General features: G+C 45.0%; 8 protein-coding genes across 8 annotated transcripts; 4 read left to right on the plus strand and 4 right to left on the minus strand.

The window, feature by feature from the left end:
• Nucleotides 1–382: 382 nt before the first annotated feature.
• On the minus strand, nt 383–553 carry K441DRAFT_567466 (uncharacterized protein; the record flags this gene model as incomplete). The annotated part of the gene is made up of 1 exon (XM_067643800.1): nt 383–553. A coding segment is annotated over one exon (171 nt), but the record flags the coding sequence as incomplete, so codon positions are not given.
• A 2,916-nt stretch (nt 554–3,469) lies between these two features.
• K441DRAFT_151101 (uncharacterized protein) lies at nt 3,470–4,137 on the minus strand. Its single transcript, XM_067640191.1, has 2 exons — nt 3,808–4,137; nt 3,470–3,724 (listed from the first exon to the last, which is right to left on the minus strand). Exon 1 carries the CDS (start codon nt 4,097–4,099, stop codon nt 3,878–3,880), a length of 222 nt encoding a protein of 73 aa, XP_067502432.1. The 5' UTR covers nt 4,100–4,137; the 3' UTR covers nt 3,470–3,724; nt 3,808–3,877.
• Nucleotides 4,138–4,170: 33 nt separating this feature from the next.
• On the plus strand, nt 4,171–7,001 carry K441DRAFT_613576 (pre-mRNA splicing factor cef-1). Its single transcript, XM_067645646.1, has 3 exons — nt 4,171–4,607; nt 4,662–4,882; nt 4,930–7,001. Exons 1-3 carry the CDS (start codon nt 4,358–4,360, stop codon nt 6,817–6,819), a joined length of 2,361 nt encoding a protein of 786 aa, XP_067502433.1. The 5' UTR covers nt 4,171–4,357; the 3' UTR covers nt 6,820–7,001.
• Nucleotides 7,002–7,364: 363 nt separating this feature from the next.
• K441DRAFT_568188 (WD40 repeat-like protein) lies at nt 7,365–10,837 on the plus strand (the record flags this gene model as incomplete). Its single annotated transcript, XM_067643822.1, has 7 exons — nt 7,365–7,398; nt 7,473–7,551; nt 7,599–8,925; nt 8,975–9,185; nt 9,277–10,247; nt 10,297–10,584; nt 10,637–10,837. 7 exons carry the CDS (start codon nt 7,365–7,367, stop codon nt 10,835–10,837), a joined length of 3,111 nt encoding a protein of 1,036 aa, XP_067502434.1.
• Nucleotides 10,686–12,128, minus strand: K441DRAFT_613582 (mitochondrial carrier). The gene is made up of 3 exons (XM_067645647.1): nt 11,960–12,128; nt 11,665–11,867; nt 10,686–11,589 (listed from the first exon to the last, which is right to left on the minus strand). The coding sequence occupies exons 1-3, from the start codon at nt 12,017–12,019 to the stop codon at nt 11,019–11,021; spliced, it is 834 nt and encodes a 277-aa protein (XP_067502435.1). The 5' UTR covers nt 12,020–12,128; the 3' UTR covers nt 10,686–11,018.
• Nucleotides 12,129–12,190: 62 nt separating this feature from the next.
• On the plus strand, nt 12,191–13,755 carry K441DRAFT_687994 (uncharacterized protein; the record flags this gene model as incomplete). Its single annotated transcript, XM_067652143.1, has 4 exons — nt 12,191–12,354; nt 12,415–12,477; nt 12,535–13,430; nt 13,487–13,755. The coding sequence occupies 4 exons, from the start codon at nt 12,191–12,193 to the stop codon at nt 13,753–13,755; spliced, it is 1,392 nt and encodes a 463-aa protein (XP_067502436.1).
• Nucleotides 13,756–14,576: 821 nt separating this feature from the next.
• Nucleotides 14,577–16,100, plus strand: K441DRAFT_567647 (FAD dependent oxidoreductase; the record flags this gene model as incomplete). Its single annotated transcript, XM_067643804.1, has 3 exons — nt 14,577–15,057; nt 15,174–15,572; nt 15,679–16,100. 3 exons carry the CDS (start codon nt 14,577–14,579, stop codon nt 16,098–16,100), a joined length of 1,302 nt encoding a protein of 433 aa, XP_067502437.1.
• A 279-nt stretch (nt 16,101–16,379) lies between these two features.
• K441DRAFT_697409 (uncharacterized protein) lies at nt 16,380–17,687 on the minus strand (the record flags this gene model as incomplete). The annotated part of the gene is made up of 2 exons (XM_067652974.1): nt 17,371–17,687; nt 16,380–16,960 (listed from the first exon to the last, which is right to left on the minus strand). Exons 1-2 carry the CDS (start codon nt 17,609–17,611, stop codon nt 16,380–16,382), a joined length of 822 nt encoding a protein of 273 aa, XP_067502438.1. The 5' UTR covers nt 17,612–17,687.
• Nucleotides 17,688–23,668: the final 5,981 nt, after the last annotated feature.

Below are 23,668 nucleotides of genomic sequence, written 5' to 3' on the forward strand. Positions count from 1 at the left end.
TGTTTATTATCGAATATAGATATGAGTTGCTAGTATCTAAAAGAGTTTTGGCGTACTTCAGGTGGCTACGGCAAATATAGACTAGCCTTTCTTTCGGGTGCTCTTGGGAAATAAGAGCATGGAATGTAACGATGCATATATGTATTCAATATGTCGAGTCGGCATTTCATATCTCGATCATAAGTGCGGGGAAATGTCATTTATGGAGTGCTCAGAGTGCTGCACGGATGCATATTGAATAGTATTCGGCGGCTAGCTACTTATTAGTGATCGTTAGATGCATATTTGTAGGGAGTCTATGACTTTGACAAACTGGATACATGCTGCACAAGACGGCTCGTAACATCAAAAGGTTGACGCAGCTCGTATATGCCCCAGCATTTCATATATAGCGAAACATGTTGTCCCGCACGCTTCGTTTCATAGCTACTGGTTGGCCGTCTTCGAGCTCCACGCCAGCCTCACCTCCATCCCCAGCAAGACCTTGCATTTTCAGTTGAAGTTCTGCATCCAGCTCAACTTGCGTCTTCTTCCGAGGTTTCTCAGTAGGTTTTATTTCCTATTATATATATCAACATGTGTCACTTAGAAATATTATTAGCTTTTAGAGTCGAAAGCATTCTAACAGTCTACGCATTTTGGAGGACTTCTATAAAACCCAAATTACAGAACTTTTTAGAGAAACGAGTTAGGAGTCACAAGATCCTAGCGGATGCCTTTAAGATAGGTATCATATGAAAGAGGACATACTTTCGTTTCACCCTTTGGCGTTTAGGGCTTTGAATTGGCTTCTGAAGATGATAACCGGGTGTTAACTACATTTTGCAGTCCTGATTTCTGCGTTCTGTTTGCTTGCTGCCTTAAGCAGGATTGAAACTTGGCGGAAAGTGAATGTGATCCCCTAGAAGCCATCGTCGCATTTATAAGTGCAGTTTGATTAGAATGGAGGTTCCATAATCTACGTCAATTCGCCGACAGAAAAGCGCTACAGTCGCTTCGGAAAAGGACGATCAAATGTCAGAAACCATGATCAAAAACAGAAATTTGCCGAATCCTCACCTGTTTGAACCCTTTTTCTATACTCGCGCATGCCACCACCCATCCTCCCAGCTAATATATCGCCGTCGCCTATTTTTGAAGCTATTCAAAGCCTATATTATTTCCTATTTTAGTTAGCGCCATGACGCATAGGAGGAGAGCCAAAGCACCTAAGAATACCGTAAAGAACACTTCTAAAGCGCCTAAAGAGGTAGACCTTACTATCAAACCTATACCACCTTCTACTATTATAGAATAGTCCAAAGACCCTTAAACCTTTATTCTAAATATAATCGTATACGCCGATACCATAAAGATATTCAGCAATATTCTAGCCATCCCGTTCGGAGCCTTTAAATACCAAAAGTTTGTTACCTAAAATACATATTAAGCTAACGAATATTACGGTCTTCGTTTTTTCTAGCTTAATTATTTAACTGCTATTATTGCGTCATTAAATTAGAAGGATCCTATAATACCTAAAGAGGTAAACAATATAGACGAATGGCGCGAAGTAGAGGGAATAATAGAGGCACAGTTAAAGTACATAAGGAGGGCATAAAGGGTTAATCTTACAGTTAAATATAAGGCCGCTACTGCACCTATTAACGCGTCTGCTAATGCTAAAGACGCTGATTTTACTACGGCTATTAATACGGCGCTTTAAGTAAGAGGTATTCCAATTAAAGCAGCGGCTAATAAAGAGGTAGAGTCCTCTGGCGAGGATCACGAAGGTGTAGTAGAGAAAGCTATTAGTAAAAAGAGGGCATCAACTACTACTAAAATGCAGAAAGAGGCTGCTAAACGGCGTAAACGTACAAAAGCTAAAGGCAAGCATCTATATGCGCTGCTTAAACGCCATCGCTGCCTTTAATAGCACTATAAGAACAAAAAGCACGGTACTATATACTATCTTAAATTCGACTTAAAGCACTACCTAATACTATTTTACCACTTAACGCGCTAGTTNGAGGTAATAGAATAGAAGAAAGCCACGGTTAATATACNAGATCTGTCCTTACTGTTAAAGATTAAGTATAGTAAGTACCTATAGAATAAGGAGGATAAAAAAGATANAAAGGCGTCTTTGGGNAGCTATAAGCACCGTTAAAGTAACTTTTATAGTACAGACAAATCAAGTTCCCCTCCCTAACGACGGCAGCGACGGGAGGCTTATATTATAGTTATATAATCACCAGCCAATCCTATTTAACACGATCTATTACTAACGGCATTAACGCTTTTGATAAACTAGATACAGTAGCAGAGCCAAATATAGCAGTAGAACCAGCTGCAGAACTAGCAGACGCTATAACAGTTATAGAGTGCTATATAGGCAGTACTGCCTTCTTCTATATTACTAACCATCGCCAACAGTTNTTTTATAGTGGATCCTATACTAAATATAAGACCTTCAGTGCCTTCTTTATAGAGCGCTCTATCCGATTCTACTCTATCCTCTAAAACGCCCACCGGTCCTTACTATCTACTTTTAAATACGCCTTCTACTAGCCTACTACCTAGCAGCCCTGCCCGTAGCGATATCAAACAATTAGATAATAAGCTTAGCGCCTTTATTAAATGGCTANAAAGCCATTATCTAGCTTTTATACACGCCTTTACTAAAGTAGAGTTAATTTTAGTTGACGAGTACTACACCTTTAAGATGCTTAAGNAGGCGCTGCTTAATAATAATATAGGCCATANAAAGCTATATAGGGTTAGTTTAACATACGGGCTTATTAATCGCATGGTAGATAACTTGGAGGACTTTAGAATAGATTAGCGACGTTATAATACTANAGNAGAGGCCTTACTTAATGTCTTAATTAATAGGCGCTCTATATAATAATAAACCTTATCCTTCCCTTTATCTACTTCTTAATACCTACCCGTAAGAAATGACCTTTTGCCCTTTTATTAAATCCTTATTACTCTACCGTATGGTTTAAAAAGTCGCTAAAGTTATTCCATAGTTTAGCTTTAAATTAATAAGTACGTAGCCACTGCTTTAGGTCATAAAAAGAAGCCTTAATTAGATTAAAATTGGGTAAGTAAGGAGGAAGATATTTAAGTTTAACACTAGCAGCGTTATAGAGGCGTTAAACTTCCTAGGTTTAAGTAAGCAGCAGCGTTAACGCGCCTATCCTTTATGGTTACCACGTACCTTATTGCGATAGATTAATGTATTATTTATTACTAGAACTAAANNAGGCTGTAGATAAGGCTGTATATAAGTAAGAACCTCGTTCTTTATCCACTTAATAAACATTAACCCGTTAATGGCGCCTTAATATATTAACTAACTAGGTATATAGCCCTACTAGGTATACGCTAGCAGCAAGCTCTATCTTTTAAATCTCTTTAATTCTAATATTCCTTTAGTAGGCTTATTAATAGGTGCCCACCCNTACTTCCTATCTATTGTCTTCTCATTATAAGCCGATTTGTTAACAAAAATAAACTAATTACGCCTATAGTTATAGATTTAAACGATCTAGTTATCTCTTAGGCCTAGGTTACATTATTATATAATTATTTTTATAACCTTTTTACTCCATCTCCTTCGCTTTAATCCAGCTGATAGCGTACTCCGTGCCACTATTATATTATATTTATTATATAGAAACCAGAGCATCTCTTTAAAATAGGCGTTTAGGCTGTATAAGAGGTATTTAAGAAGGCCCTAAGGTACGCGTTAATAAATTAACATTAATAACACCTAACGTTATACATCTAGGGCCTTATCCGTAAGCAGCAGCGGCCTACCATTTGCCTTAATTGGTGGATTAATCTGGCTATATCTCTTTAAATTCACCCTCTAGCGTCGAAGAGTAGGTTAAGGAACGCCGGTTTTAACTTCTATATAGAAGTTGTTGTTGCCGAGGTTAATTAGAGCTTGTATAATCGACTTCTGTTCAATCAACCAAGTAGGTTTACCCATGGCTTCAAATATAAGGTAATAATAAGGTGATGGGTGGTGGCATGCGCGAGTACAGAAAAAGGGTTCAAACTGGTGAGGATTCGGCAAATTTCTGTTTTTGATCATGGTTTCTGACATTTGATCGTCCTTTTCCGAAGCGACTGTAGCTCTCCCGCATCTGCATTGCCAAGAACTTTTTCGAACCTTGAATCTCTTGCGACTGCCAACCTTGAACAACACACGACCATCGCAACGCGCGAGTCTGCCTTCCTCCATCTCGCAGGACGTGTCTAATTAACTCCCATCCAACTTTATCAGTCCTGAGTCTCCTAGAACTTCCGCTTCGCCCTTCTCAAACCACCAGTGCATCGGACCTCAGCGCCACGCCTCCGCATCATGCCCGTTGTTAAGGGTGGCGTGTGGACGAATATCGAAGATGAAATCCTCAAGGCTTCTGTATCTAAGTATGGGCTAAATCAGTGGGCGCGTGTCTCGTCACTCCTCGCTCGAAAGTCAGCGAAGCAGTGCAAGGCGCGATGGTCAGAATGGCTAGACCCGTCAATACGGAAGGTGGAATGGTCAAAGGAGGAGGACGAGAAGCTATTGCATCTAGCAAAGCTGATGCCCACGCAGTGGCGGACTATCGGTAGGCCTACAACGTATATATTTCCTCAGGACTTTACTAATTGATCTTGAATAGCACCTATCGTTGGGCGCACAGCTGTACAATGTTTGGAACGGTATCAGAAACTTCTAGATGAGGCAGAGGCGAAGGAGAGTGGAGAGCTGGGGCTTGCGGGTCCTGATGGGGGTGAAACAGCTGCTCCCAGCGCAGATGATGTACGGAGGCTGAGGCCGGGTGAGTTGGACCCAGACCCAGAGTCTAAGCCAGCAAGGCCGGATACAATTGATCTCGATGAAGTAAGTGATGAACCACTTATTATGGTTTAGGATACTAAAGCACCCAGGATGAAAAAGAGATGCTTTCAGAGGCGCGCGCTCGCCTTAGCAACACGCAAGGCAAGAAGGCCAAGCGGAAGGCCCGTGAAAGGCAGCTTGATGAATCTCGCAGGCTTGCGGTACTTCAGAAGAGGCGCGAACTGAAACAGTCTGGGATCAATATCAAGGCTGTTACCCGGAAAAAGGGTCAGATGGATTACAATGCGGATATTCCCTTCGAGAAGGCACCTGCTCCAGGTTTCTTTGATACTAAAGAGGAGGAAGACCAGAATGAACGACAGCGCGCGGCATTTGACCCTCGAAAGCAACAACTCGCAAATAAGCGCAAGGGAGATCAAGACGAGGATGGCGAAGAGCGAAAGCGGAGAAAGAACGAGAAGGGACCATCAGCCGCATTCGCTGCAGCAGCAAAGGCTGGTCAGATGCAGAGAATCCGTGAGGCTGAGCAGAGCAGCAAACGTAGAGCACTTGTTCTTCCTTCACCTCAAGTTGGAGAGGGAGAACTAGAAGAAATTGTCAAGATGGGTATGGCAGGAGAGCGAGCTAGTCAATTAGCTAGCAGCAGCGAGAACGAAGCTACCCGGGGCTTGATTGGAAACTATTCTAATATCGTTGGAGGGACGCCTATTAGAACACCGAGAGCGCCGCAAGAAGAAGATCATATCGCAAACGAGATTCGAAATGCTCGCATAAGGACAGAAACACAGTCAGCTTTGTTTGGTGGAGACAATGCTGAGTTGCATGAGGGAACTGGATCTACCGGATTTGAGGGTGTGGCCCCTAGCAAGCAACAAGTTTTTACGCCTAACCCAATGGCCACGCCATTTCGCCAAGGTAGTGCTGGCGGGATTGGAGCTACGCCGATTCATGCGGGCCCTGGCGCCACACCAATTAGAACACCTCGAGATAACTTCCGTCTCAGTGAGACTGACGGGACGCAACTAGTGGGACAAACCCCTCGGGATATCAGACTTCGAGAGAATGCGTTACGGCAAAACCTGAAAAGCAAACTTGCTTCTTTGCCCAAGCCGAAGGAAACCGAATGGGAGTTCGAACTCCCAGAAGAGCAGCAGGAAGCCATGGATGTAGAGGTTAGCAAAGAGGATGCCGCAGAGCGAGATTGGAGGAATCAAAAACTTCGAGAAGCTGCAGAACGTGCGGAGTTCGGTCGGCAAACCCAAGTGATCCAAAAGTTCTTACCGCGACCCTCCATGGTTGACATTGATGCAATGCTGAAGCGTGCTTCCGAAATTTCCGATCCGATTGAGAGTGCTATTGAAAGAGAGATGGCTCTTCTAGTTGCAAACGACGTACTCAAGTTCGGTGGCGGAAGAGTCAATGGAGCTTCAAGGCCACTCGAGGTATTTGATGACGATGCTCTCAATCGCGCACGGATGGAAGTCGCCTTAGAGCTATCTTCTGAGGATGCAAAACAGGACAAGCAGACCTTCTACGCAGAAATGGACAAGGCCTGGACTGAGTTGCACGGATCTTCAAAATTACCTGGTTTGGATGGCTATGAAGAGGATGAGATTGACGAGCACCAGTTGATGGTGGAGGCCTTCGACAATGTCCAGGACAAAATTATGGAATCGGCAGAACAAGGTAACAAAATCGAGAAGAAGCTAGCATTGCATCTCGGAGGTTACCAACGACGAGCAAAAGTGCTGCGACAGAAAATTGTTGATGCATCTGAAGCGTTGGATAAAGCCAAGACAGAATTGGATTCTACCCACACGTTGCAAATTTCAGAAGAGGCAGCTATTGCTAGAAGGTTGGAAGGTCTTCGTGATGAAGTTGTATTTGTTAGCCGCAGGGAGAGAGAGGCTCAGGATCTATACAAGGTCAGGAAAGATGAACTTGACAGTTTACAAGTTCCAGTGAATGGAGTTCACTGAAGCATATCCGCATTTTGCGGGGCAAGGAAAGCGAAACTTGGGAGTCTTTAGGACCCGATATACAGTTTCCATTGGGACGAATGTATTTATAGTCTACATAAAATAGCAATACCCAGTTGAGGCGAATATAACAGTCCCTTCAATACAGGCATATAAAAGGAAAGTGGGGGCCGGGATGTTGGGATAATCCTCGTTGTTTTCCTTTGTAACAATTTCATTTGGGAAAATGGTTGACATAAACGTCAGTAGTGATGCAGCTGTCAAGTGATACTCCGCTGACCATCCGTCACCCGAAATGCTGGATAAACGGCTTCCACGTGGGATCTGCGCCCAGTCCGTTCACTCGGCTCAGAATGTAACAGTTTAGCGATTGCGCCGCCGCAGGTCCAGGTGGGCAGGTACATACATCGTTACGCAATACGCAGACTCGACAAGAGACACAGCGACAATCACCAGCTGCCTTTGAATCCACCCGTTGTTCTAGATAGCTTGATCACGTGGTACCCTCGGCCGCATGTAAGCAAGTCCGTTGATTGAGGGCGGGCATGGGGCGCAACGCTCGGAAGCGCATCTCTTACGGTAGGTCTCCATCCTTACTTCGTTCATACTGATATGGCTCGTTCGTACTAATCACCCTCTCCTTCTTGTGATAGTCTTGCCTCTGGCAAACTCTGCTGGAGGTCATCGACTAGGGGTAAATGGATTGGCCGTAGACCCAGTTAACTCCATCCTGTACGCTCTCTACAGCTCCAGTCCGGATCTCCATTAACTTCTATCAGCTACTCGGGTGGACGAGACGGCGTTATATGCGCCTGGGACCTCGGACTCGACCTAAATGTAAAAGACCGCGACGATAAGGATCCTTTCGCAGACTCTAATAGTTCCAACTACAAACCTCCTCCAACGCAGTTTCGACAACAAGTCCAAGCACACACGCACTGGATTAACGACATTGTGCTCGCGCAAAACAATGAAGCTCTCATATCAGCATCATCAGATATCACGGTAAAGATCTGGCGACCAGCTGCTGAAGATGTTCGCCCCCCACAGACCCTCGGCCTACATAGTGACTACGTCAAGCGCGTAGCTTCACCCGGTCCTCATGCAAATTGGGTTGCCTCTGGTGGACTGGATCATAAGATAAGCTTGTGGGATCTAAGCGGCGGGGGACAGAAGTTACAAATCGCTGTGGGCGATGATGAGAACACTGCTAAAGGCTCAGTCTACGCGCTAGCTGCTACGACCTCCATACTAGCCAGTGGTGGGCCCGAGAGCATTGTTAGGGTTTGGGACCCGAGAACAGGAAAGCGCATAACTAAGTTCGTTGGCCATACTGATAATGTCAGAGATGTTCTCATTACTCAAGATGGAGACACAATTATGACAGCCTCCTCTGACCAAACTGTTAAGGTTTGGTCAATGACCGCAGGAAGGTGCATGTATACTCTCACCATGCACAACGACAGCGTCTGGTCGCTCTTTTCGGACCACCCACAGCTATCAATTTTCTACTCCAGTGACCGGTCAGGGGTCATTGCGAAGACTGATGTTCGTGGTTGCGTGGAAATGGATGAAGGCTTATCCGTCGCGGTATGCCAAGAACATGGAGGTGTAAACAAGGTTATCAGCGCGGGAGAATACATTTGGACAGCAACGTCCAGCTCTAGCATCAATCGCTGGAACAACGTGGAAACCGAAGCAGAAATTGTGCTTCCTGAGTCTTATAAATGGCATCGCTCAAGTGTTGCTACAACTCGAACAAGATATCCCTCACCCCCAACGTCTAACAGCCCCCCTCCTACTATAAATGGTAGCAGTCAGAAGCTACCTTTCAGATGCATTCTGCGCATGTCAAATACAGCTCCCTTTCCACTATATTCGGCGAAAGATGCAGATGCTTCGACAGTGTACTCTGTCACAACCACGAGAAAAGCGTCTGACGCTTTTGTGGATTCTGACCCTGAACTGACAGTTCCATTTCGAAGCTTACCTGACTTTTCGATTGAGGGTCAGAATGGTCTCATGAAACATGTTTTGCTCAATGACCGAAGGAGAGTTTTGACTCTTGATACGGCAGGAGAAGTGATGCTGTGGGATCTTTTACAGGTTTGTATGCACGTCTTATTGCTTTTCCCATGCTAACAAGTTCCGTCAGTGCGCCCCAATCAAGTCGTTCGGTAAACGCCATCTCGAGGATGTGGCGCCCGAAGTGAATACTATTGAAACTGTCGCTCATTGGTGTGCTGTTGATACCAGAACGGGAAGCCTAACTTGTGTGCTCGAAGAGAACTATTGCTTCGACGCTGAAATGTATGCCGATGAGTTACAATTGGAGGACAAGATTGAGTTCCGGGAAGACCAGCGAAGTAAGCATGCCTTTCTATGATTCTTCGTGCACTTCCGATATGCAGTTTAAGTCAACGCTCTGGCTATTCACAGCTCTAATTATCTTTGTAGTAAATCTAGGCAAATGGATATTACGATATCTTTTTTCGAATCTCATTGATAAAGAAATCAAAAGAGACGAGGCATTCCGGCACATGTTGCTTCAGGAGAAGAAAGGTTCTCTTCAGCGAACCGGCGCTCCACCAAGTATACAAATTCCAGAAGCAAATACGAATGGATGGAAGGATGCTTCATCTGGACCAACGTCGGCCTCCACAATTCGTCCAAGTAATGGCTTCCACTTACCTGCAATGACACCTGGACTTTCCATTGGCCTTGCAACACCTGCTTTACCAATACCAGTTCTAGGCACGCAACAGCTAAATACCCTACCTACTACAACAGAGGAGGGCGCACAATTGGAAAAAACGCAGACCCAGCAAAGTCAAGGGAGGGACTCTTCAGATTACTTCTCAGCTACTCCTCACCCGCAGCCTCCTATCACGCTAACGGCCAATGGAAATGGAAAGCCTGGAGCATCTGCGGATACTTCCGAAGATGCTGTTCCTCTTTCTCCCTCGGAACCGGAGAATGCTAACCAGACAAAGAAGGGAAACGCCTTATTTTCTAAAAAGTTTAATATGAGCTTTAAAAAGAAAAAATTTGGCCAGGCTTCAAGCCCCGAAGTCAATAAACCCGTTGCCGTGGATGAGAAATCTGAGGATTCCGATTCAAGATCGTCCAAGACGGACGATAGGGTAGTTGAGGACAATTTCCTTGGCGTTATACAAAAAATCCGACATGGCTACGAGGACCTAGTTCAAGAGGGCGCACCGGTTCTTACCTCTACAATTACACCTAGTCTACCATCTGAAACACCGGTTTTGAAGCCCCCGTTAGCTACTACCATTCTAATTCAAGAAGATCGGCCGGACTCTGGCGGTGTTGCAGACCTTTTCGAAGGGAAAGTCGGTTCGTTAGGGCAGCAAGCCGATTTGATTGAAAAGGTGGCACCGGTGTGGTTAGCTGATGTACTGCTGCGGGTAAGTAACAAACGAAGCGTCAGAAAGACGAGCATGCTGACATTACTAGAATGTTATAACCTTTAAAGACATTGTTAAGGTGTCATTCATTCTTGAACCGTACCAGAACCTTTTGCCAAGCATAGCCTCGGACGGGTATATACCTCTTATAGCACCCCCTGAAAAGATCGTCAATACTAATAGCGGACAAAGCAATAACCGTCTTAACGCTAATCGCATGCTAAGAGCACGAAAGATCTTAAACTATGTTGCAGAGCGTATTGAGCCAGCACCTGAAAATCCTGATCCAGATGCGTTGAAGCCAGAAGAGTACCTCGAGCTTTATTGTCAGAATCAGGTAGTTTTCTCAAAAGATACTTCCTATATTTTCAATCTAACCAAATGCCTAGCTCGTATCTCCTACAATGACCCTCGCAAGCATCCGCGCGCACGTTTGGCGTGGCGGTGGGGATGTTGTCCTGTTTTATAAATCAAATGGACGCAAGGACATAAAATACGCTCCTCGTGCCCTTACGCCTCCAGCTGCTAGCGCCTCCGGCTCCGAACGCAAAACGTCGTCAGAAGCAGGCAGCTTAAGTCGAAATAGCTAGAAGCGTTGGATATGCGTTCGAAGTGGATTTATTACTACCAAGCGCCGTTCTATGATGCATTTAGTTGTACATAGTAATTTACACATACCCTCTCTCTGATGTTGTCGTTTTGGCGGGGTTGTTTTTACAAATGTTTTTACATACCGCTCTCATCGTGCACTGCCGCATTTCTGCACTCTTTTCATAACCCTTCGGTCCCTCCTAGTAAATTACTTGCCCATTGGTAACTCCCCAAGAATATAGCCCCACCCGCACTGATCCAAAACACCCGTGGGCCTATTCCAGCGAAGAAAGCTCTTGGTCCTGATTCTCTTAGTATACTTTCCAACAAGGGAAGCATCTTCTGCTTCTCCGCGGCAAGCATCATCCGAGTTTTCAACACATCCAACGGCGTAGTGACTCCTGCCGCCACAGCGCCAGCCACGCTCCCAAAAAACCCGCCCTCCAGAGCGGAGATTGTCGAAGTTCCCTGTTTGCGGCGCCTCCATTCCTTCAGTGCTTCCCAGAGCGGAAACTGGATCACAGTAAAGGGAACCTCCCGCATTATCGTGATACCCCACCCGCGATACAGCCCCCGCCACACCCCAATCAAGCCTCTCTCATGGCGCTGGCGCAGGATATGCAGCAGCGCCGACAACGACGACGGATGCTGCGACGCCTGCGCGCGCTGCTTGACCACCTCCGTCGGCACCCTGACCGCGCACGCAGCCACCTCGCCCAGACTCGCCGCCAGCATGTGCACGAGGGCCTCGCTGCCCGCCCAGCCCGCAGCCGCGGGCACCGCGTGCGCCGTGCCGTCCGCCGTGTGCCGGATGCTGTGCCGCGACAGCAGCAGCCGCTTCGTGCTGTCGTAGGTCATGAAGAAGAGCGCGGCGCCCGGGGCCGATCCGACGACCGCGCTGCCGACACCGGCGTAGATGCCGCGGAAGCCGCCGGCGCGCGCGAAGCCGGCGGAGGACTGGAGGCGTGTTTTTAGCGTGTCGAGGGGGTAGAGGGATAGGTCGACGGTGGTGCCTGCGAGGCCGCCTGCCTGGGCGGGGGTTAGCGGAGGTGTGAGTGGGGTGGGAGGAGAGCAATTTGGGGTGCTAAGAGGAGTTGGGAGGATGTGTAGGGAGAGCGTACGATTAGGGAGCGTAGGTAGGGCGATTCGACCCATGCGGGCGGCCTGTAGGGTTCTAGCATTGTAGGATTAGTGGACTGAGGACTCAGAGTGGGATAGGAAGTTGGTTTGGGGTTTTGAAGCTCGGTCCAAGCTCTCTCAGCCCTATGAATGGCCGAGGAACGTGAACTAATTCTTTCTAGCAAACTTCATTTGGCTGTCCATTCCAATGATTGTTGCTCCGAATACCGATTATGGAACATGGGCAGGCTGAGGCCGTTCAGATACCGGAGCCGAAGTGCATAGCTTCTACTGATCCAGTCCTAAGCAAGATTAATGTGGGGGAGAATTGCGAAGCTCAAGATGGCGCAGTGCGTTCGCGGAAGTTTGAGGCAAGCTGCTTTCGGAGCGCACAATGGTAACATTTTTCTTATATTACAAGTCAATATTGTAAACTAGCCTAATACTCTGTTGGTAGGTCACCAGACGGAACTTGTATCTTGACGAATGACTCCTCTAATAACCTCCGAACCTTCATCGTGTTCGTCGAAAGCTCCTCTTGGCCCTCTATACTTAGGCTAACATGCCATTAATATAGACCACAAGATATCCTCTCAAATGACAAAGCCCACACACTGACTCCATACGCATCCTTTGCTTCTCCCGAGCCTATCAACGCCTTCATACCATACCCAGGGTACAGTCTCCAAAATCCCGAATCAACTCTTGTACTGAGTAGTATCCGAGACCACCCTATCCGTCTAACTAACGCCCTGTTCAATTCGACGGCTGGCTCTTCGCCTTCTTCGGACTTCAGGAGCAGTGTCGTAGCAGCCTACCCTCTCGTCTCTTCTACCGAGAGATACGTCGCCCCTCACTCGCTTGCTTTCACTTCCGATGGCACCCACTTTATAGCTGGCTCTGACAGCCTCATATCATTCTTCGACGTATACCGCAGCCACTCCGCGCCTGTTGCCCAGCAGAAGACCATCCCTTCGAGGCGGAATAAGCTTGTTGGAGGTGGGGTCGGTATCAAAGGAATCATCTCGGCTCTTAGCATTAGCGCTGAGAGGACACTAGCTGCAGGGACTTTGTCGAGGAGTATAGGGTTATATGCCGACGAAGGTCAAGGCACCCCCATTGCTGTGTTCTCCGTCGCGCATGACAAAGACCGCTATGCACAAGGGATGAAGGAGGTTGGCGGCTGTGGTGTAACGCAAGTTCTCTGGAGCCCCTGCGCACGGTATTTGTATGTCGCTGAGCGAAAGAGTGATGTGGTACTGCTTTACGACATCCGGGTTACGGGAAGGTTGCTGGGCTGGCTGAAGGGCAGGAAGGCAGATACAAATCAGCGGTTGGACGTGGATGTCGTGCGCTGTGCGGACGGGCATGAAATTTGGGCCGGTGGGACAGATGGGGTGGCGCGGGTTTGGAGGAATCCAGGAGAGAAGGAAGGGGCGATAGAGGCAGATTTCGGGTGGGAGGCGCATCAGAGTAAGCTCGAGTCTTAACATTTCACTGGTTGAATGCTAATGATATTGTCATGATAGGTCCGGTTTCGTCGACTATCGTTCACTCTTCAGGTTTGTTGGTAGCTACGTGTTCTGGAGAACGCGTCATTCCAAGAATACGCTATGACGGATCTTCCGATGAAAGTGATTCTGAAACGGAAAACGCTGAGATTGAACAAGAGTCAACTCCCGATAACGCGTCGTTGGAATCATCCAGCTCTTCATCGATATCTAGCCCTGAGTCATCAAAAATTGTATCGCAATCATCTCAACCTGCTAGAAATAGCTTGAAGATATGGTCGATATAATGGAAGCTCAGAGCGGGGCATAGTCCGTCTTGAGCTTGGTAAAAGTGACTTTGCCAGGAAGCACTCAGGGACGAATACCGAGAAGGCCTCGCTGTCACGAACACTAAATTGATAAAATATTGCACAAGGATATCTAGCCTTTCAATTTAAAAAGGAGTTCTCCGACCCTCTTATTCCGACTCTCTTATGCCGACTCCAGCCGCTCCCTCAACCTTGGAACTGCCATGGCATTCTGTAGCGAGTTCCAGTGTCTATCTCGTGTGCCATCGAGAAAGGCGTACCTGCGAGGGGGCTATTAGTTTTAGTCCTTGCCACGTTATGTGGGTTTTAGGCAAGTGTCCGAAGTACTTCAGAGGGGAATATGTCGAGGAGCTTAGCAATCTTCAGAGGTGTACAACTAGGACGTCGAAATTTCAGTTGTACTTGAACGGCGAAGGGAAATATAACCCGAAAAGGAAAGCCGTATGCCAAGACTATACCAGACTCAGCAAATTCCCCTCATTTGCATCGCTAAAACAATTCTTTACAGGGCGTAGGGCGTAAAAGATCCCGCTTGCATTAAGCCTCGGATAACCGGATGTCAACTTCAGACATTAGAAGGCTTTAGAACGTTCATCAATGTAGGCTCTTGTATATATATCTAGAAGCCATTCAATTATCTTTTTCTAACGCTCAAACTTGTAGCTCTTCCTCTACTATCTGAGAAGCTTTACTCCCCCAGTAATATTCTCATTAACATGTTCAATCAGACTTCCATTCTCTAATTACACTTTCAATCCTCATCTTGAAACTAATTTTCTTAACAACAATTTTTACTTAACATGTCACAACCAACTATCATTCTCGGCGCCGGCCTCATCGGCGTTTCGACAGCCTATTACCTCTCTTCTCCTTCATCCAGCTCTTCTTCTCAACCGGGTCAAAACATCCACCTCATAGACCCCTCTCCAACGCTATTCACCTCCGCATCCGGCTTCGCCGCCGGCTTCCTCTCTCGCTCCTGGTTCCCGGCTCCACTGAGAGCACTCGGAGAGCTAAGTTTCGATCTCCACACGGAGCTCGCGCAGAAAGAGGGCGGGAGGGAGAAATGGGGCTGGTGTAAGGCTAGGAGTGTAAGCTTTGTGGAGGATGAGGACGCGGAGAAGGAGAGGCCGGAAGATTGGCTTATGTCGGATGATTGGCTGGCGATGGGGGTAAGTAGGGCTGAGGCCGCGAAGTCAGAGTTAGGATGGAAGAAGAGGAGCGGGCCTGAATGGCTAAGGAGGGCAAGAGGGAGGGAGATGAGAGTGCTGAGTGGGAAGGGTAGCCTGAACGAGACGGCGCAGGTGTAAATTTCAATCTTTTCTTTGTCATTCCTAGCTGTTGGGATGATGGGATTAGACGATATGGGAGAGATTTGCATCGTGTGAAGTACCGAGTGCTAACTTCATACGCTGGAGATCCCCTACGCTTATCTAACTTCCTCCTCTCCGAATGCCTTTCCCGCGGCGTCCATCTCCACACCTCCACCCACACCCTCTCCGTCTCCTGCAATTCCAGCGGCAAAATTCACGGGATCCGTATCCGCCACGCCAACGGCACCGAAGCCGATCTCCCCTGCTCCCGCCTAGTCATCACATCGGGAGCATGGACTCCGCAGGTCTTCACGACCCTCTTCCCGTCCTCAGACGTCAAACTCCCCATCACATCGCTAGCAGGCCACTCCCTCCTCATGCGCTCCTCAGCCTGGAAGCGGCCGCAAGAAGGCGAGGAGACGGCAGCGGTATTCTCGACGGATCCAACGGGTTATTTCCCAGAGATGTTTGCGAGGGTAGATGGTGTGTGCCCCTTTCCTAAACCACATCATCACAAACCTGCAATCTTCCCGCGCACCCCTCGCCACTTAGAAGTGATGTACGATGGATGATACTAATACCTTCACAGGCACGATCTACCTGGCTGGCCTCAACTCCTCCATCCTGCCCCTCCCCGCCGCCGGAAAGGGCAAAGCGCAGCCGCATGCCGAATCCATCGACCAGCTTAAGGCTACGGCGGAGCATCTCTGCGGTTTGAGCTTCGCGTCGAACGAAATTGAGGTCGTGAGAGAGGCGCTTTGCTTCCGGCCTGTGACACCGAAGGGCATACCGATTATTGCGCGCGTACCTGATGCTCGACTAGGCGAGCGGGCTAGAAGTGGGAGTGTTGGAGGAGTCTTCGTAGCGGCGGAACATGGGCCTTGGGGGATTAGTTTGAGTTTGGGCACTGGGAAGGTCCTAAGTGAGATGGTGGAGGGGAGGAAGGTGAGTGCGGATGTAAGGGAGCTAGGACTGCAAGAGAGGGAGTGGAAGAGCAAGGCGAAGTTGTGAGAGCGCTAAGGGTTGGAAGGTATCAAGGTTGATTAAAATGCAGTTTTGCGACGGACTAGTGAAACACTTCAGAGAAGCTAAAGATAGAGGTTCTGGATATTAGAAATCCCATCAAACGCCTATTGTTCCCCATCGTTAGATCTAGGAAGGATGGCTGGAAGGGTATAGAAGATATATGCAAGCCCTAATCATGATTCTTAAAAATAAAATAGCATTGATGCTGACAGCTCTGCTATATATCCGGATACCTTCAAAAATAGTATAATCCCACCGCTGCCCTCAATCATCACAATCCCCTTCATACAGAAACCACGGTCTCCTCGCCCACACCCATGACGTCACCCACTCAAAGCAAACCCCCTCCACATCCGCAAACCATGCCCTCCTCAACCACCCCTTCTCCCTTTCCACAATTCCGTCCACCACCCTTTCCATCTCCACATCTCGCATCTTAAACCACTGCTCCGCAGCGTCGATGGCCCTGGCCGCCTTCCGGTCAAAATACATCTCGTTGCGCGGCTGCAGGTGGATAGCTAGCATGCGGAGCCGGGCGAAGTCGATGCCGAAGGCAGCGACGATTGCGGCAATACGGGATTTGCTGATGTAGGTGGTGCTGGGTGACAGGGGTGTTTCGGCAGTAAGGGAGGTTTCGGCGGCTAGGGAAGCCTCGGCGGCAAGGGTGGCTTGGGCGATGAAGGGGGAGATGCGGGATTTGTCGATGCTGAATATATCTTCGCAAGAGTGGAGCGCTTCGCTGGCGACGGAGGCTTCGGCAACAAGGATGCGGATGAGGGAGGCGTGGTATGGCCCGATGTGTTTGGCGAAGGAGGCTCCGTAGTTGGGGAGATCGAGTATGTTCCCTACGAATGGTTTAGTAGGTGCGTACAAAATGTTGGAGAGGGCCATAAAGACTGTTGAAGGAAGTTTCTGAAATATTAATGGGGAAGTGTGAGGGGAATTAAGATGTTTTTGGGGGGTGAGAAGGGGGAGAGAAGATGCTGCGCCGTTTAGAAATTATGGAGCTGAATTGGTGGAAGAGGGTCTCTCGGCATGATGAGAGTCTTTGGAATCTTAAGAGCCCCGGTGTGAAGACCGGAGAGGCTTCGTAGAGCCTCGAAATACTCCTTAAATCCTAATGGAAAGCACCAGGCCCTCACACACTAATTTTGCTTCACAATCTCCCATTCAGCTATTCTCATTAAGAAATGTTGAAATGGTTTGAATGCCAGACTTCGAGAGCACGAATGGAAAGAGGTAGACCCAGACCCACCGAAATCAAACACATTCTTTCCATACAATACTGCTGCTGCTTCCTGGTGCACCAACTGACACGTTCGGAGAATGGCTGGATAGATGTTTTTTCGCTGCAAATAGCACCTTGGCCCGCGCCACGTAGGCACCAGTCGACCATCCGAGATCAGTAACTCAACATATACGAGGATCCTAAGTTCAGCGGGGAGCTTGAGGAATGGAAAAATGCTTTTGTTGAGATTTGATGGTAGTTGCGGCATCTGGTACCGTGGCTGGAGTGCCTATTTGAGCGTAGGTTTGGGTTATGGCAGATGGCGCAGTTAACTCTCCCCTGCCGCTGTATCTGTTCTGGAGTTGGCTTGTGCGAGACTTATTGCGCCTTTGGGTATTTAGTGCCCGTTGGCTCATCAGGCGTTGACCTCATCTTGGCTCGGTAAAAATATTTGAAATATTATGGGGCCGATGGGAAAGCTTTATAACCATATCGTTTATATCCGCAGCTCAGCTAACCGTACGACATAGTTTATTAAACGTGCTAGTAAAATAATTCCTCTTAATAATCGTACGAGGTGAAATAGCTGGTTTCTTATATTATGTATAGCTCTAGAGGATAAGGTAAAGGCTAGGCTTTAACTCTACGTGGAGTACTATAAGGACAATTTCTTAAAAGATAATATTCTCTTAATAAGCGAATGGATACATCTTTGTACGATTTATAATTTCCTTTAATCTTTTTACGAAGTAACTCTATTTCTTTAAGGAGATTATATAACACTAGAGAGGGTTCTAGAATTAGTGTAACGGAATCCCCCAAGAGGTACATATCCAATGAGACGGTAGGAGGTTTCATCTATGTCCCATCTATGTTCCAGAAGACACAGTCAGACAGGTTAGGGGCGAAAGGTTTTACTAGCGTCTCGGAAGAAACATATAGGAAGCTGGTTCCCTCTAGAGAAGAACTAGCGATTAGTCTCTGAATAGAAGTGGTTAGAAGCATTTGTCCTTCAATACGTGAAACTTATTCTACCTTCAACTTACCTTCGACTTACCTTCGACTTACCTTCTACTTACCGGTGACACTGTCGATTAGATAATCATACGTTCCGGTTAGGCTGGCCTCTTACAATTAGTTAAATATTTTTAAGGATATAATATAGACCGCATTAGTATATTATTATAATACTCTTAACGTTTCTTTAGCTAATTTTTCCTACTAGGTAATAGCTACTAAGGCTAAGGATAAGTTTATAGCTCCTTAACTCTAATATACTAAGAAAAAGCTTATAAAGTATATTAAGAAGCTAGATAATTCTCCCTACTATCTAGTGGCACGGGTTCTTAACCTAGAGTGTTATACGGCTTTCTTAAAAGATTGGAATAATTATATTACCGTTAAAGGAGAAAGAAGCTCTTTAGCGTACGAAAGCTCTAGGAGAGATTCCGCGAGAAAGCAATACTTTTAGGTTAACTATATCGTACGCAACTAAGAAAACTTAAAGGTCGCCTTTAGAGTCTAAAGAAAACTCTCTACCTTCTATAAGGCTCGTCTTTAGTATTATTTAAAGCATACTCGTCCACAGAGTCTAGATGAGTTTAATAGCTATATTAACGAGAATCTAATTCCGCTTAATAGCCGTATAACAGCTATTTAATGGTGAAATCAGCCTCTTCAGCGTACGAGATTTTATGACTTCACAGCTTACAATTGAAGTTCTCTTAATACCTGGAATAAGCGATAAGCCAAAGAGAGTATTTTTAGGTTCTCGACGTCCGCGTTCTATAGGATCGTACGAGAACTACTCTATAAATACTTAAGTTATTAGAGTACGTAAAGGACTAGGCAGCTTATAAGATTCTAAGTATTCTCTTATCTATTCACTTGCTCGCAGAGGTAGAGATATATTCTGAATAATGTATTGATTGGGGGTGTAGGCCGAGGAGAGGGTAATCATCTCAGCCTGCTGTATTGCATAGTAGGTTCCCTACTATCTTAAGCAGTGGTAGATAATTACACACTCATTGCCCCCCTCGGGCCTACCGCAAGCCTAAGAGGCTGCAAAATCTATCTATAGGGTGGAGGGTGGGAAAGCGAAAAGCCGAAAGGCTGATTGTGATAGATATTGATGTTGCTGTTCGGAGGGAAGGCGTAACTTCGCTTTAAATAGATATTTTTATCTATTTACTTGCTCGCAGAGGTAGAGATATATTCTAAATAATGTATTAATTGGGGGTGTAGGCCCGAGGAGAGGGTAATTATCCTTAGCCTGCTGTATCGCATAGTAGGTTCCCTACTATCTTAAGCAGTGGTAGATAATTATACACTTATTGCCCCAAATAACGCGTACCGTTAGAAGCTAGCGGTACAAGGCCTGCCCCATAACTAATATAGAAGTAGAATATATCTCGTCTTTTTTTTGCGCCCGTAGGGTATCGTAAAAGACTATTTGGTAACCTAGAACCTAGGTAATATCGAAGGCTGTTAACGACGACGAACCTAGCGGTACAAGGCTGCGCCCAATAACTAATATAGGAGTAGGAATATATGTCGTCTCTTTACGCCCATAGAGTATTATCAAAAACCGTTCGGTAGGTAATATCGAAGGCTATTAACGACAACAACGTAGTAAGGAGGAAGCTGGAAGCGTCAATTCAAAACCTATTGAAAAAACCCTGTGGGAAAATTGTTAGGAAAGACTACTTATCAACAGCTGTGGAAAGACGCGACGCGTAACTCGTTCGCGATCCTCTAAGGGTAAGACGTTTTATCGCGACGACAAACAACGCCGTACGGCACAGCATTATTAAGGCTATAAGACGAATAAACAACAAAATCTCTATTAAATAAGCCTTATTTTAAAGCGAAAAGCCAAAAGGCTAATTATGATAGATATTGATGTTACTGTTTGGAGGGAAGGCGTGACTTCGCTTTGAATAGACATTTTTATAGTTTTTATTATTATATAGTAGCTAGAGAGTCGTATAAGGGAAGGTATATATTATACAACACTAAGCACTAAAGGGTGTAGGATATATAAATAGAATACTTTTAGGCAAAAGGTAACCACTAAAGGCGTATAGGTGACGTAGGTAAATATATACTAACTTTAAACTAAATAGATTATAAGTTTAAATTCTACTAACGTCATCCTTTATTAAGAATCGGGAAATACAATTATCTAGTATACTTCTCGTCCTATTATACAAGAGATTCTCCGGCAATATTGCCATACTATAAGTAAACTCTCTTCTCCGTATAACATACCTATATAACTAACTACTCTTAGGATAAGTAGGAGAGGGTAGAAGCTTTACCGGCAATTAATATAGAGGCTTAGGTAGGGGGTGTATTGGAGAGGCAGGTGCGGACAAGGAGGCCCTTATATATAAATACAATTCTAATTCAGAGCCGTAGGTCTCTAAATATAACTATAAGTAACCTATATTACTTGTATAAGGCAGAGAGCTAATTAATACTAGCCTTATAAGGCTTATACAGCGACTCTACGTCGTCTAGTAGGCCCTCGCCCCTTTACTAAATGTCGGAGTCTCCCAGGGTTCTGTGGTGGGTGCTGTGGAAATTATAAGTGGCGGGATTATAGGGCTTGATGTTCGTCGTACGATATAAATTCTTAGCCTATAGTGGCGGCAGCGGGAGCACTAGAGGGCGAGGATTGGATTATAGAACTAGAGGACAATAAGAAGTAGATAAAAGTTATTAAATTTAAACTACTAGGTCTCCTCTCTTTTTTCCTATTTTTATTTTATTTTATAGTATTTTATATAAAGAGAAGTATAAATAAAAAGGTAAAAAGGAAATATCTAATTAGTAGGAAAACTAAAGGTATTTACTAGAGCTTTATATAGAGCTTTATATAGAGCTTTATACAGAGCCTCCGCAGAGCTTTATATAGAGCCTCCACAGAGCTTTATATAGAGGCTTCGCAGAGCTTTATATAGAGCCTCCATAGAGCTTTATACGGAGCCTCCGTAGAGCTTCGCGCAGAGCCTCTATACGTAGAGCTTAGTGTAGCGCTTAGTGCAGAGCCTTTATATATAGAGCTTTATGTAAAGCCTCCGTAGAGCTTTATATAGAGCTTCGTATAGAGCTTTTACTAAGCTTTAGTAAAGCTTTATATGGGGCTCCCCTATCTACAGAGCTCTTATAAGCTTTATATCTATATAATATTACTTATCCTTAGGATATTTAGATAAAAGTAGTACCATTTTAAAGCGCTTTATAAGCTCTATAAATCTATGCCAATAGAAAAATTATTTATTTAATATTAGGGGGTGCATTACAAGTATAAGTATATTAAGGGGATTTTACTAAGACTATCCGGAGACTATCCGGATAGTCTCCGGATACTATTAGCTAATAGGTCTATTATCTAAGAGGCCTATCCGGCCCTATCCTCCGCAAGTCTAAAAACCCGTAGCTTAAACCAATTAAGGGATATCGTCAGAGCGCTAACTAAGAACCCTATTTACCACCTTTTAATCACTAGCGCCTCCAACTTGGCTAATTTTAGTCCCTTTCTATTTTAAGTTTTAAGCCATTTATCGTATCTTACTAAGGGCCTAAACGGATCCCTACTAATACCTATTCTTTTATATATACTTATATCTATTAAGCTACATAGTAGCAACTAATTTTACTTAACAGTTAGCCCTTATTAAGGGTAAATAGGTCAATAACAGATATCGCAACTACGTCAATAGTACATTCTTTCACCCGTGCTATATTAATCTAACTAATATACTATCGCATAGACTGCTTATTAATTAGTAAAATAGGGTAATTATTATTCCTAAACACATATTCTCTAATAGGCGAGCCCGTAACTATAGCAGCCGCTTTTTAGTTATTAGTAACACTGTTAAGTAAAGCAGCAATATAAGCCAGTGGACTTAAGATAAGTGTAGCAGCATAGGCTAATGCCCGTTTCCACTATATGGAAAATAATATAATCTCCTGCCTAATATTAGCAACACTTATTAGCTTAAAGTAGTGGTTAAAGCTTAGTGCACACGCATTTATAAAGTTATAGTCCCGGCTAATTTAATGCACATCTTAGGTTATTACGGCAACGATAGTCTTATATAGGTAATTAATAGGCAGTATGGCTAATATATTAGCGTCTAATAATAAAAAGGTGCCCATTTCTAGATATCCGGAGATAAGGTTGTGTAAAAAGTTAGTATAGTTAAAACGGAAGTAACTAGTAGCGGATAAGGCGGTAATAAAGGGTAAGCGGTAAATAGATGCCCTAAAGCCGCGCTAACGTACCGCTGCTACTATGCGCTCCGCTATATATTTTAAGGTAGCATAGCTATACTCCTAGTCTTTCTCTATAACCTTATAACCTATATACTTAGGTAGCGTAGATATAGTAGAGATAAAATATACTAACTTACTACGGCTATATAAGGCCAGGCGCAAAATCTTATAAGCACTTATAATATTAGGGCTAATATAGTCTTCTAGTGGGCGTATTTAGTTAATAAGTGCGCCTAAATAGCAGATGGTATTAATATAGTTTACTAAGTTTTTAAACGCTTCTTAGGACAGGCCGAGAAGGGGCTATAATATATCGCTAATAATGGGATGGAGTAGTAACGTGTATTTATACTTTTAGAGGCTATAGCTAGCGAGCGTATCTAATAAACACTATATAGCTTAATTAACACTATTAGCACGTACTAAGTAATAGGTAGTAATACCTAGCTTAAGCAGCTTATATATAATAAAGGCGCTAATAAAGCCTATAGTACCTATAACAAAGATAGAGTAGGGAGGTACAGTAGTATAGGGGGCGTTATTAAACCTAAAGTTAGCGTCTAGATAGCCCTTCTTAATAGCAGCTATATTAAGCTAAGGCGGCTTAAATACTAACTTAGTAGGGGGAGTGCTGCTATTATATAAAGAATTAGACTTATCCTCTTATAGCTTAAAAAGTAGGATTTGGCTAAAGGCCTTAAGGTTTAGGTACTATAACGCGACGCTTACGGCTAGTATTAGGCTAGTTAGGTTAGCTAGCTAGTTATATATTAAAACTATAGTTAATAAGTTAATTCTAATGTCCTATAAGGGGCGATTAATATTAATATTATTTAGTAGTATAAAGCCTAATGCCTTAGCTATAGTTTTTTAGACTATACCTAGTATAATATTAGGGTGCTGCTTAGGGGCCGCTTTACTTAGCACCTTATATAAATCCTAGCTTTAGTGGACCTATCTACCGCTTTAGCGTAGTAGTAAGTAGAATAAAGGCAGTACGCTACCTTACTCCTTATAGTAGCTCTAGAGGCGTTTAGGA

The sequence above is a fragment of the Cenococcum geophilum genome, assembly GCF_001692895.1.
Source record: "Cenococcum geophilum 1.58 unplaced genomic scaffold K441scaffold_29, whole genome shotgun sequence".
NCBI lineage: Eukaryota > Fungi > Ascomycota > Dothideomycetes > Gloniales > Gloniaceae > Cenococcum > Cenococcum geophilum.